This window comes from Eucalyptus grandis, chromosome 4, assembly GCF_016545825.1.
Source record: "Eucalyptus grandis isolate ANBG69807.140 chromosome 4, ASM1654582v1, whole genome shotgun sequence".
In the NCBI taxonomy this organism is placed as follows: domain Eukaryota; kingdom Viridiplantae; phylum Streptophyta; class Magnoliopsida; order Myrtales; family Myrtaceae; genus Eucalyptus; species Eucalyptus grandis.
In genome coordinates this window covers 19,801,457-19,814,997 of record NC_052615.1, presented here as the reverse complement: position 1 = coordinate 19,814,997, position 13,541 = coordinate 19,801,457, and the positions used below count along the sequence as shown (strand labels likewise).

The window sequence follows — 13,541 nt, the reverse complement described above, 5'->3', positions numbered from 1 at the left end:
TTCTCCCCCTACCCTGCACAGCTCTTGCTCCTGTTTTACATAACAAAACTAAATGAGAACTTAAGGAGGAAACTAAATTCAGGCTAAGTCATGATCGCCCATTTAGCATGAATAAAACATTGGTAAGCTGATCCTATATAGTCGATGGTGTCAGCAAGCGCTGTGTTGCTCAAAGCACCACAACCCACAGAAAAAAAAAAAAAAGAGTTCGCCTAACATGAGAATTTTCTGGTTAAGTTAGTTTAGAAGCACCCTATCACAGCACTGTAAGTGCTTTTAAGCTCGATCAGAGTGCATCACACAAAAGAACAAGATAACATAAAACATAGCATGATCATGCCTTCATTCGTCGAACTGACAGCAAAAAGACAAACTTGAACTCATACAGTCATACGAATACCATCAATTGCCGCTTTGATTGCAAACTTAACTCATTGCAGATCCATTTTACTCGAATCGGCAATTGCATAGGGATATGGGGTATGGTGCAAGACGCTTGCTCCATATTGGCAACCTCTCTGCTTTCGTTATTGATTGTGACATTCTTCTGTCTAGGATGTGCGGTGCCAACCAGAACAAAGGGAGGAAATATGCATTACCAGAACGAGAAAGACAGAATTTCCATATAACCAAGCCACATTTCTCACTCTTATCCTGCATGTAGCTACATCTAGGTCCAGTAATGTGCTGGCTAGTTTCTCCAATCACTAGCTGAAAAGCAACCATTCCAATCCAAAACACAAAACATATTTATGATCTGATACTTTGTGTCATTTATTCGTTCATTCATTTGCAATCTGACAGTTTCTACGTTCTTCTGAAAATGAGAAATAACAATGGTGTCAGAAGCACAGATAGCATGTCACAAGCCAATCTCACAAGTATCCTATGTCGACCTTCAATATGAAAAAAAACAGCAGCATTTGGAGATGATGGACTCTCACAAAGATAATTCAATACTGTACATCGAATGGATACATTCTTAAGGCCCAGCTTACAGCTCAACTATTCTTATGTAACTTTTTCAATGTGCAACACTAAAATGAGCTACATGATCCAGGCAACAGGCACAAAGCAGTCTCTGTGGCGAGAAGGGGGCATCCATATTTTAAAACACATTACCCTGACCAGAGTTCCCATGCCTCATGACTTGACCGTCAACTAAGACCATTCAATGAGACCACACCCATAGATGTGATTAACCTTGAAACCAGAAAGACCAGATAAATTGACATAAGGCCAATCCCCAACATCTTGTTCGGTCGCATGTCATGTCGGGGCAAGACGATGAGTGACCAAAGAATTCCGCTCATCAGAAACCCCATCGTGTAAAATAGACTGCTATCCTGGGGGACTACAAATGATGCAGGTCTACTAGACCAGGCTCCAAGAAACAGTGAAACTCCCAGACCAGCAAGTGTGTTAAACATAGGCCCAGCATAACAACCCGACATTGCAATCTGCACACCATCTCCACCATTCATTGCCAATGCTACATTTGACATCAGATCACCCATAGAGTTTCCCAGGCCAAAACTGTCAAACCAAGGATAGAAGGATTTATGCCAAAAATAACACCCAGCGCTACCAGCAAAGAAACAAGCTCGTTTGCGACTATGTAGAACCAGATTATACTCATGAAGAATCCCCCAAAGACCCAAGGAAATAAGAACTTGCGTGGTGGTTGATCAGCTCTGGTGTACACATATGCAAAAACACCAAGTACGCCCCCAGCACATATGCCAATAGCGTATGCGATTTCTCTGCTCAGATTTCCAACATCGTCTTGCGTGTTCCATAAAAATGCCAAAAAAATAGGTGCTAATGAAGCACTGGCGACAGCATATGTCTTTGACCATCTTTCTTCCTCGACTATAGGGATTGTCAGCCGCCTTGGTAGTGTCAGCGGCATCTCCAGTAGAGAAAATAATTTCGACCATGTGAAGGAAGAATTTCCATTGGCCATTTCATCATCATTCCAACCCCACAACTGCTTTGGGCTATCCGGATTCACTTTGACAGCCTCATTTGAATAAATTGCAACATTTGAAGCCCACATCCAGTGCGGCAACTCGCTTTGCAGATGAGGTACATCACCATCAGAGTTTGACTCAATCAGTGAGGCATAAATAGATTCGTCTTCCTCACTTCCTTGAGAAAAGATACTTCTTCTGACAGGAAGTAAAGGCGTAACAGAATCTAGCCTTAATTTCCTGGATTGTTTCCTCAGCATCTCATTGGCGGCAACTGCAAAGGCATAGAGCCCATATATGGAAACAAATGCAATAGCACCCCCAACACTGACCTCGCCAACAATCAAAATAATACCAAGGCAAATCAAAGTGAAGAGGAAGAAGGATACATCTCTGATAAAACACCTCCTATCAATCTGGACCATCTGCTCTGCCCCAGAGAAAGAAACAGCCCCGACGACAACACAAGTAACAAAAACAGCACCACCCAATACGCTATTGAGACCCACTGCCCCTGCATCTTTCCCCATAAATGCGGCAATGCTGGCAAACACATCAGGAGCCCCATTACCAAGCGGAAGCAGAGAAACCCCTGCAACCGTGGGCGGCAACTTCAGAAGACTAGAAAGCTTCTCCAAACTACAACAGAAGTAATCTGCTGCAGTGTTGCCCAACAAGTAAAACAGAGCAACCAGCCACAGTGCCAGCACGGCATACCCCACACCCGTGAATTTCTCGCAATCACAGTAGAAGAACGAAATGTAATGGAAGAACCCACCGGCGTTACACTCAGGATTGGCGATCAGATACTCGCACTTGCTCTTATAACCTTTGTGCTCATACAAACCAGCACACAGTTTAGGATTCTTCGCAGACAAATCATTACCGACGGACTCGTCCACACTCACCGTCCCATTCAACCCGGAGGCAACCGGCGGAGGTGGAGGGCCGTCGGCGTCGCGTTTCGCGTACGGCACCAGCTTCTCCAGCAACCTCGCCTCCGAGCCTTCCGGTGTGTGGGGGTCTCGCTCGGCGGGCGACGCTCGCCGACGTTGAGGGGAGCTCGAAGAGGCCTGCTTCTCCTCCGCGTGCGGCATCTGCGACCCCGGGAACGCCGGAACGAACGACGGAGCAGCAACGAGCCCGAAGAGAGAAGCGAGCGAGCACCGGAGTAGCTGCGGCCGTAGTGTGGTTCGTCGGCGACGGCAGGGGAACGAGCGCGGAGAGAGAATTTCAGATTCAAAAATTCGAAAGGAAAGAAATGGAGAGGGACGTGCGTCCGAACGGCGTTTTCTTTCTCAAACGAAGGAAAGAGAAAAACGTCCGCAATAAATGCTCTGACAGGAGAGAGAGAGCGTGCAGGCTAGGAGGAGAGAGCGCATCGGCAGGCTAGGAAGAGGAGAGAGAGAGGGGAAGAAGGCAGAAAGACACAAGTGGGGCCCACCCCTCCACATGGCATCTCGTGAGTGGCCGGGGACCACGCTGACGTTTTCTCCACTACACCAGTACTCCTCACATGGATTCAGGGGATTATGCCGTAGATGGCGGAGGAAATTTAGCTAGATGCCATCCCACGAGGGAATTGAAAACGAAACCCAACGTAGAGAGTATCTCGGAGCGGAGAGGAGAGGGTCGAATCGCGAACGAAGTCAAGATCGAGCCGCGGAAAGGGAGAGGCGGCAAGGCATCTGAAAAAAGAGTAGAAAGATTAACTTGGGATTAGCAGTGGACCAGTTGAAACCTAGGACTTTGTCTTGCAAGGTCAGTCTTTCGATAAAATGAATGGTTCAGGGTATAGAATTGACATCCGAATTGGTCAAGACCGGTTCCCAATATTTTTGGGTAAAATGAATGATTATGGAAAACTCGGTCGCCATTGCATTAAAGAGAAACAAGTGATGAAGAACCCACTAGTGACTCCAATTTATATATATTGGTTTTATTCATCTCAACAGTAATTGAGATAAGTGTAATAAAAGGGCTTAAGTTTGGGGTTTGAGTCAATTAAAGAGTCAAAAAGTTTTTATTTTGGCCACTTGATGACTTAAATTTTTTTTAAAGGGCTATAATCAGATTATCGAGTTCGCTGTTAGTGGAAGTCGAGCATTGAAAGCTTATGCTTTATTTTACCACAGATTACCCAAATGACAAGCGCGTTCACGGGTGTAGTAATAATTTATCAAGGACAGCCTTAGTTGCTATTCCCCACAGCTTCATGTAGCTGCAGAGAAATGACCCCAAATGATATTAAAAAAAAAAAAAATCAGACCAGAAATCACTAGGTTTAGGTTTAATTAGACTTCTTCGATTAATTTAAATTTTCTTGCTGACTGAGCTTTCACATTGTGAAACTTCGCATATAATTTCTCCGACAGAGAAAGATCCCCAACTAGTTGCGTTTTTTCTTCTTTATAAATTATAACCAATGACTCGCCTTATTAAATTGCGTTGACCATGGCGCTATTTATGATTATGCAAGTTCACTACTCCTACTTCCATCCATCATCATCACCGAGCAAATCCCCTCTCCTGCTACCTATGTAGCACCGACACGCGACACGTGACACGCGACACGACACGACACGCGACACGTCATTTCTAAAAAAGCAGAGAATTCCGACACGTTAAATATTAAATAAATATTTTTATATATACATATAATTATTTCAAAAATAAAGAGTAGAGTCAATTTATTTAAATAAATTTATAATTTTTCATGATGATCATAATTTATTATTGTTCAACATTATTCGTTTTTTTTCTTTTTTAAAATCACTCTCCACCCTCTCCCTCCAAAAAGAAAAGAAAAAGGGTCATCCCGCCCAGGACGAGCATCCCATTTTAATTTGTTTTTGGCTCTTCTGGCACCATCATATTTTACTTTTATTTTTCCTTCTCTTCCTTGAAAACCCAAATGCATGGTACCTTAGTTTTAAATTTTTTTCTGCACTCCTTGGAAACCTAAACCTAGCTGCCTCATCCCCCTTTGACTCCTCCTTTACGGCACCCCCTCCTTCGAAAACTAAATCGTAGCCTCCTCCTCCTTCTGTGCTCACTGCTCATCCTCCTTGCACGGCACCCATCCTATCTTTTAGAAACCCTTCGAGAGCAGCTTGAAAACTCTCGGAAAACGGCCGCTCCCTCCTCCATTTGCACGATCCTCTTCCTCTCAATCCCTACTCTCTCTTGGTCACCTCGTTGTAGCTGCTCACTGCCTTGCTTCTCCTCTCTCTTTGCGGTCGTAGCCTTGTCTCCGGTCCTCTCGTCGCGGCCATCTCGGCCGCCTGGTTCTCTCTTCCTCCAGCCTTCTCTCACCGTCGCGGCCTCACCGTCGCGGCCTCGCCTCTGCAGCCTTGCTTCCTCTCCCTCGCCTCGTCTTCACCCTCCATCGCCAACGATTCACTCTCCCTTCACGCTTGCAGATCCGCTCAAGAAGCCCAGCCTCTTGCTCGGACACGCTCCGACTCGCGTGTCGAGAAAAGTTGACCACGTGTCCGACACGACACGGAAGGTTCCCGAGCGCGTCCGTGCTTCATAGCCTGCTACAATCCCCTCCTCAAACAATGACCCTTCAAGAAGCAATAGCAGCTGATAATGTTGATACGCTATACAGCTTAATTGAGAGGAACAAAAATCTCTTAGATGATGCAGACCCCTTCACAAATACTCCACTACACAATGCCGCAGAGAAGGGGAAAACTAAAGTGGCCATGGAGATAGCTACCTTGAAGCCGTCGTTCACTCGAAAGCTGAATTGCAGGGGTTATAGCCCCATGCACTTGGCTTTGCTAAATAAGCATTATCACACTGCGAGGGCACTGATGACCCTCAACCCTGAAGTGATCCGAGTCCGAGGACGAGAAGGGTACACCCCTTTACATTTTGTAGCTGGGGAAAAAATGCAGGATCAAGAGGAGCTCCAGGAACTCCTGGCAGAAATCCTGTCTACTTGCGAATCGTCCATTGAAGACTTGACGAACCAGTGTGAGACTGCAGTTCACGTTGCTGTCAAGAAGGGCAACACCAAAGCACTTGAGATTTTGCTTGGATGGCTTAAGCGAGTTCATCTAAAAAGAATCTTGAACTGGAAAGACCAAAATGGTAATACTGTCTTACATATTGCTGTATCCGGACAGCAGCAACTTCAGGCCGGACAGCAGCAACTTCCTGCGGCTGTATCCGAACAGCAGCAACTTCCTGTGGCTGTATCCGAAGAGCAGCAACTTGAGGTATAGTTCATGCCGATATACTTCATTGATTTCGTCGTTGTACGTGCTTGTATTGTTCAGTCCTTGAATTCGACATAATCTAATCCAAGAACAATTGTTATGGTAATGACATGGTAGGGACTGAAAATACATGGTTTTAGAAACATTCGAAGAGAAGAGACTTGAACGGAACCCCCTCGTTTGGTTTGTTTCGTAGGAGAGAAGAAAAGGAATTATGGGAGGGATGGATACCATTCCTTCCCTCCCAATCTTTTAATTCCGATTCTCTTCTTGAAAATTTTCCCGTGCACAAGGTCATGGTAGAGTGGGTTCCACCCGTATATTCAGTACGTTTTTTACAGGTTGATCCATTCGTTTATCTTCGTTTGTTTCCATAGTGATTAATCATTTCATTTCTCTCCAAACCCCACCATCCATACATATATAGTTGACTTTATATGCCATTCAGATGGGTCGTGAAAATTAGGTCAACAAGCACTGTTTTTCTTTTGCTTTAGAAATAAATCAAATACTAACATTAAGAAGTTGATCGTATTCAGTGATGTACTTTTCATGGTCATCTTATACTTTCAGCGTTGTACTTTTCTGTTTTAGCACAAGCCCATAGTTCATTTCAAGGCTGCTAGTGCAAAAACTAGTTTGAGCTCCTGATGCTATTACGAGTTCTTTTTTTAATTGGCCCAACAACGTTTTCGGTTGGAGCGATACAGAGATCACATTGTTTACAGTTTATTTAGTGGAGAGAAAAGATATTATTAAAATTATTTCCCTTCGAACCCTATGAAACTTCGTTTTTATTGAGCTCTAAGTAACTCCAAGTCAGATGGTTTTGGATGAAGAATTTCCTTTCAACTTTTTTCATCGTAATCACTCCTGTCTTCCTGTCTAACAAAACATTAACCTAATCCATTCTTTTCTATTACTGTATTTCTCCTATTGATTAGCAAAATCTCTTTTATTCTTTCATAATCAGTCCATCTACGAGATAGAAGTTAATGACATTGAAGCTAACACGGACAATCCAACTTGACCATAAAATAATTTCTTCATGGACGTGAGAATTACTCCCTATTCAGTTGAATCTTAGCAAAATCATTTACAAAAATCATTTCGGTTCCTCACTTTAAAAATCATTTACAATATGTAATTATAAACATTCAGTTGGCTTAATTAAGTCCTAAACTTATAGGAAAATATGATATTTTGGGTCCTCACTTTTGCAAAATTCGCCAATATTACTACTCACATGGGCAATTTCTAGTTATGACATAAATAATTTCAAGTAAAAGGATTGAATTGCACTTTTCGAGAAAGATATGAGACTTCATTACATTAATTGAACTGACGGCATTTGATAAATAAGGTTTGGTAAACATTTTCCTTTTGTACATATATCCATAGCATCATTCAAACTTATATGGCAGGAGGTCACTTTGTGCACAATGATAAAGCTTAGTCACATAGCAATGATTGAAACTGAAGGAATACATATTTCATTTTGTTTCATTTGCATTTCTTCCAGATCATCAATCTACTGATTGGGTATACGAACGTTCATGCAAAGAACTTACAGCACAAGACAGCTCTGCAAATTTGCCAAGAGAATTCTGATTGCAATCAAGATGTTGAGAAAAGGTTAAGCCGTGAAGAACATCAAACAAGAGATTATACTCCTACTCTCTCATTATCACAGTATTTTAGCATGAAACTAACTGTGCTCGAGAGGTGTGCAGGGTATTTTGGCACCAAAAACGAAAAAGTTTGCAAAATAGTCCTTATAGTGTCTACCTTGATTTTGACTGCCACTTACCAATCCGCTTTCACTCCTCCGGGAGGATATTGGCAGGATTCCTCTTCAAATAACCCAGCCAATTCCACTGTCGTTACCCCTAATTCCACTGTCGTTACCACCAATTCCAGCAGCATTGTTACTGGAAAACCACATCAAGCCGGAAATCTTATCTTGAGTGGCGTTGGTCTATGGTGGTTTACTATCCTCAACAGCTTAGTTTTTACCGCCTCCATCGGCACGGTTTGGGCCACCGCGATTAAATTCTTCCCCGACACTTTAATGGTTTACATTTCTTTAGTGCTTCTCGGCTTTACCTACTTTGTTTTTATTACAATGGAAATACCAAATTCCGATAACCTCATAACAGGGATCCTATTTGGATTTTATGTGTGCTCGTTACTCACCATGTTGCTCCTCCCCCTTTATGTGTGGTGGAAGCACTACCGAGTTCTATCCAGAATCGATGCCAGAAGGGGATGCGTCGGCAGCTTGCGAGGATCGAAGGATCAGAAATAGTTCGCAAGTATTATCTACTTTAACTATTCCTGTCGCAAGTGAGGTTTGCAAAATATACTCTTTTTATTAGTTGCATGTAATGTACTCATCTTTTAATTCCTTAATGCCAATAGACCTTTAATCTTTGCTTGAAGTTGGGATTTGGCTTTCCGAATGCTAATCCATTATGACGCAATGGAAACGAAAAGAATTGAATAAACATGAATACACAAAGTTTGCAAGTACAAAACGTCTGAAGAGAAATGTCTCGATTTTCTATAATTTTGAAACGAGGCAAACTGCCTGATCCCATAAAACACGACAAAAATACACTCTCGCAACCCTTTTTAAGAAGTTCACTACTCAATAATGTAACAGAAAAAAGAAATGCCGATAATATAACAAAATCGTAGCTAAACCTAAAAAGCAATTAGATCCTATGGTATCTTACAATCAATGATAAAATATCATAATGCATTTAGAAAGTTAAATTAATAAAAAACAATGAATTCGAATACTGTATACTAGAGACATCCCAAGCTAACCTAATCAAAGAATGAAATATCAAATTTCAAAATACTAAAATTTTCAAATATCTAATCTTACGATACCCCCACAACGTTCTCTATTTATTGAAAAAAGAAATAGGCTTGACCTTGAGTTTTTAGAATGTCGGTCATCTGACATAGCATATCTTGTACAATCCTCGTAGAATTCCGAACCATATCTGCAAAATGAATCAAAATTTTTGGCTTTAAGAAAATATCCCAACCAAACCTTTAGATCCATCCAGCAATTGATTCTACCAGCTAAAAAATTTGTTTGTATATATTTGCATACGTACGTGCGAATAAAGAAGTGATTTACATCTGCAGTAACATTTCCCAAGTTATCAATTAAAACAGAGAACCTTGCAACGAATTCGTGTAACTCTTTAAGACAAACGGTGATGGTCACAATCCTTGGCGGTAATCTTTATGACAAGCTCCACCATGGCTGTACTAGTTAAGCTCAAATAGGCGACGTGCTACGCAAAGATACTGCAGTTGCTGATTGACTGACATGGCTTCTTCTCCATTCTTGCTCTTCCTTTGATAGTGATTACCACCTGTTATTTAATATTAACTGCAGTAATTTCCTTAAAATTTTTACCGTATTTGCTGCCCCCAGACTCAGTGTAGAGTAGTTCAGTGGATTAGATTGTGTGCAGAGCTTCACCTAGCAGAACAAGCAGCGGTATCCCCTTGACTTTCCGGCATCACTTGCCAGACTTGGTACTTTACTTGAGTATAGAGATGCAGGGTTGGTCCTGAAGGAAAGTGTCACTGATATTTTTAGAGTACTTTGCACATGCGTTGACTCCCTGAACATGATAGTAGCTTCTTATGATATGCATGACAATTAGTCTCGTTCTCACCTCATCGTCTTGAGCCAGCGAAGCGGGTGCCATATGCATTTTGTTCGCTGTACTCGAACCACCATCTCAATGAATGAGTTCACCAAGTGATGCTTTTATGCAGTTCATTTTCGTTCTTTAGCAGGCTTTCTGTCTTTCCAGTTAAGAATTACAATCCATCCTTTCACTATCATTTTCCTATCATGGGTCTTTTATAACTAAAGGTCAAGTCTTAATTATCATAATACATGAGGTCTTCAGATGTTAATATACATAATCCATCCCCAAAATTAGCTAGTAGCTATATTATTTAATTTTGTGTTACGATTACATTGTATTCTAAAACAATATGTAGTTCACAAGAGTCCCTAAATATTTTGCATTAAAAGCTATGAGATTAAAAACCATATAGTATTTAGGCTAAAAATATGGAATCTATCATGTTAAAACTAATATCCCATGAATCCCAAGATGTTATGATATCCTCAAAAATATGTAATTCCATTCGCCTCAAGCGCTAGACCATGCAATGGTTTTTAGAAAGTAGATTCAAAGCCCAGAGGCTGAAGGGTTCTAAAAAGTGAATAGATGCATTGACATAAGTACAAGAACAAGTTCCTTAAATATCATATGACATCATCGAACTACAGGTGAAAGCACAAGATCCCAAACTATTCAGATACCCAGAGCAAAAGAAACAAAAGAAAAACAACACTTGCTTCTTCTATACAGATTGCACCTGACGCTGAACGTAAAGAGAAGCTTCTGTGAGGCTCGTTTTGGCCCCAGAAGAAGGAAAAAAGGGGAATAAAAAAAAAAAAAAAAAAAGAACTATTGACAGTCTTGTATAGTTCACAGATCTGAATTTCACGCAAGGAAAGGAAAATTCCACTATAAATTAGATGAGAACCTCTACCAACTCTACCACACGGACTCACATAATAACTACTCACTGTAAAAAGACACCGAATTCCAATTTGCTCACCGCTACTCGAGGCCCACCTCACATTAAAAAACCAAAAAACTGTTGGATTATAATGTCTCGGTTGCTGTTTTCTGTTTTGGTTTTTTACTCTGTTTTTCTGCTGTTTTATGTTCTGTTTTCTGCTCTGTTTTACTCTGTTTTTTATTAAAAAACAGCCAAGTTTAATTTAGTTATTTATTTAGTGTTTTTGCTATTTTCTAGGAAGTTAATAGCACGTTTATGTGCAGTTATGTGTTGCACGTACGTGAGCAGTTTTTGCTTTGTTTAAGTTGTCATGTACTTGACAGTTTCCTTTAGAAAAGTACGTATGCAAGTTTGTGTTCTGTTTCTCTGCGCTTCTCTTCCTCATCACAAAAATATAGCTTCTGGTTTTCTATTTTCTTGTTTACTGTTTTGATCAGTAACAACAGTGGTATCGAGCGTATATGATCTTGAGGGACTGTGAAGTGAAGCAAGTATCGAAGTGTAAAGAAGTTAAAGGGTGATGGAGACAGGGTCGAGTGGTTTCTGCGATGGCTTCTCCAAGTATTTACTTTGGAGAGAATTATCAAGCATGGGCTGTCAAGATGACGGCATTTTTGGAGGGTCATGATTTGTGGGAGGCTGTGGAGGATGATTATGAGATTGCTCCACTTCCAGACAATCCAACCTTGAATCAGATAAAGTACCATAAAGAGAGAATCACAAGGAAGGCCAAGGCAAAGTCATGTCTCAGACGCTGCTTGTTTCACCCACTATCTTCACAAGGATCATGAGATGTGATTCTGCAAAGGCAATATGGGATTTCTTGAAGGATGAATACGAGGGAGATGAGAAGATAAGAGGCATGAAGGTGCTGAATCTCTTGAGGGAATTTGAGAGACAACAGATGAAAGATTCGAGTCGGTGAAGGAGTACTCTGATAGGTTGGTTGGGATAGCTGAAAAAATCAGAGTTTTAGGGACTGACTTGAAGGATGAAAGGCTTGTTCAGAAGATCCTGGTGTCTCTTCCAGAGAAGTTCGAAGCCACCATAGCGTCTCTGGAAAATACAAGAGACTTACCGATATAAAACTTGCAGAATTGTTAAATGCTCTGCAGACACGGGAGCACGAAGACCGATGAGAAGAGAAGAGTTTGTAGAGGGAAAGGTGCGCTGCAAGCTAGAGTGAAATCAAATGATGGAGGCAAAGGGAAGAAATGGATTCAGTCCAGAGAAAATGCTAGTGACTCCAAGTTTGTAGCAAAAGAAGGAAATTCCGGTGGATCTAGCAAATGGAAGATGAACAAAAAGCCTTGTCAATACTGTGGTGGAACTAATCATAAGTTTTTAGATGTTGGAGAAAGCTCGATGCTAGATGCGGAAGATGTCACAAGTTGGGTCACATGGAAGCCATCTACAAAGAAAAAAATTACCAGCAAGCAAGAAAAGCCCAGGTAGCAGTGAATGAAACTGAGGAAGAGCACTTGTTTGTAGCTTCTTTTTCTGAATCTTTTGTTGGGAATGATGCATGGCTGGTGGATAGTGGCTGTACCAATCATATGATCAATTCGAACTGTTTAGGAATCTAGACAGTCGGTCAGTCCGAGTCGAATTGGCAACGGACGGTATATAGAAGTGCAAGGGAAGGGTTCGGTGGCTATTGAAGGAAATCGGGAGGTGAAGCTGATCGGTGATGTTCTTTTTGTGCCAAATATTGACCATAATCTGTTAAGTGTTGGTCAACTAGTTGAGAGAAGGCTATAAAGTGAAGTTCGAAGGGAAGGAATGTCTTATCAATAATGCGGATAGCAAAGAAGTGCTAAGAATTCCAATGGAGGACAAGAGTTTCATGTTCCAGCCACAAGAGATGCAACAAATGGCTTTAAAGTGCAAAGAAGAAAATGCAGAGATATGGCATAAAAAGACTTGGGCATGTTCACGGGAAGAGCATGTCGTTTATGCGGAGAAATAGCTTGCGAGATGACTTGCCAAGTTTGGAGGAGGAATTTCCACAAAGTGCAAAACTTGTCTTCTTGGCAAGCAAGCCAAATTTCCTTTCAAAGGAGGAGGCCGGAGAGCATGTGAAAAGCTGCAATTAGTCCACACGGATCTATGTGGACCTATGTCCGAGTCTTCTCTCAATGGTAGCGGGTATTTCATTACCTTCACCGATGATATGACTAGGATGAGTTGGATTTATTTTCTGCGAGCCAAGTCTGAAGTTGCTGATGTGTTTGTGAAGTTTAAAGCCTTAGTTGAGAATCGAGTGGGAAGAAAATTAAAATGCTCGGGTCTGATAATGGTTCGAGTATACCGCTCACAAGTTTAAGTTGAATTGTGAGCAAGCGGAATCGTGCAGCAGTTCACTGCTCCTATTCACCTCAACAGAATGGGGTCATGAGAGGAAAAACAGAAGTATTATGGAGATGGCCGATGTATGATGCAGGAGAAGATGTTGCCTAAGAAGTTCGGGCTGACTAATCTTTGCAGTGTTCTTATTGAACAGATTGCCCACAAAGGCCTTAAAGAGGTCAACATCTTTTGAAGTCTGGTATGGTGTTAAACCTTCTATGAAAAATTTGAAGGTTTTTGGGTGTTTGTGTTACACTCATGTTCCTGAGGTCAAGAGGGACAAGCTGGATAAGAAGGCAGAGTTGGGAATCTTCATTGGGTACAGTCTCCAATCAAAGGCTTACAAAAATTTTCACCC

General features: G+C 41.5%; 1 protein-coding gene and 1 pseudogene across 1 annotated transcript; one reads left to right on the top strand and one right to left on the bottom strand.

Moving 5' to 3' along the window:
- Positions 1-922: 922 nt before the first annotated feature.
- On the bottom strand, positions 923-3,332 carry LOC104431977 (annotated as a pseudogene).
- A 2,107-nt stretch (positions 3,333-5,439) lies between these two features.
- On the top strand, positions 5,440-8,643 carry LOC104442786 (ankyrin repeat-containing protein BDA1). The gene is made up of 2 exons (XM_039311447.1): positions 5,440-6,202; positions 7,725-8,643. Exons 1-2 carry the CDS (start codon positions 5,537-5,539, stop codon positions 8,508-8,510), a joined length of 1,452 nt encoding a protein of 483 aa, XP_039167381.1. The 5' UTR covers positions 5,440-5,536; the 3' UTR covers positions 8,511-8,643.
- The last annotated feature ends 4,898 nt before the right edge of the window (positions 8,644-13,541 follow it).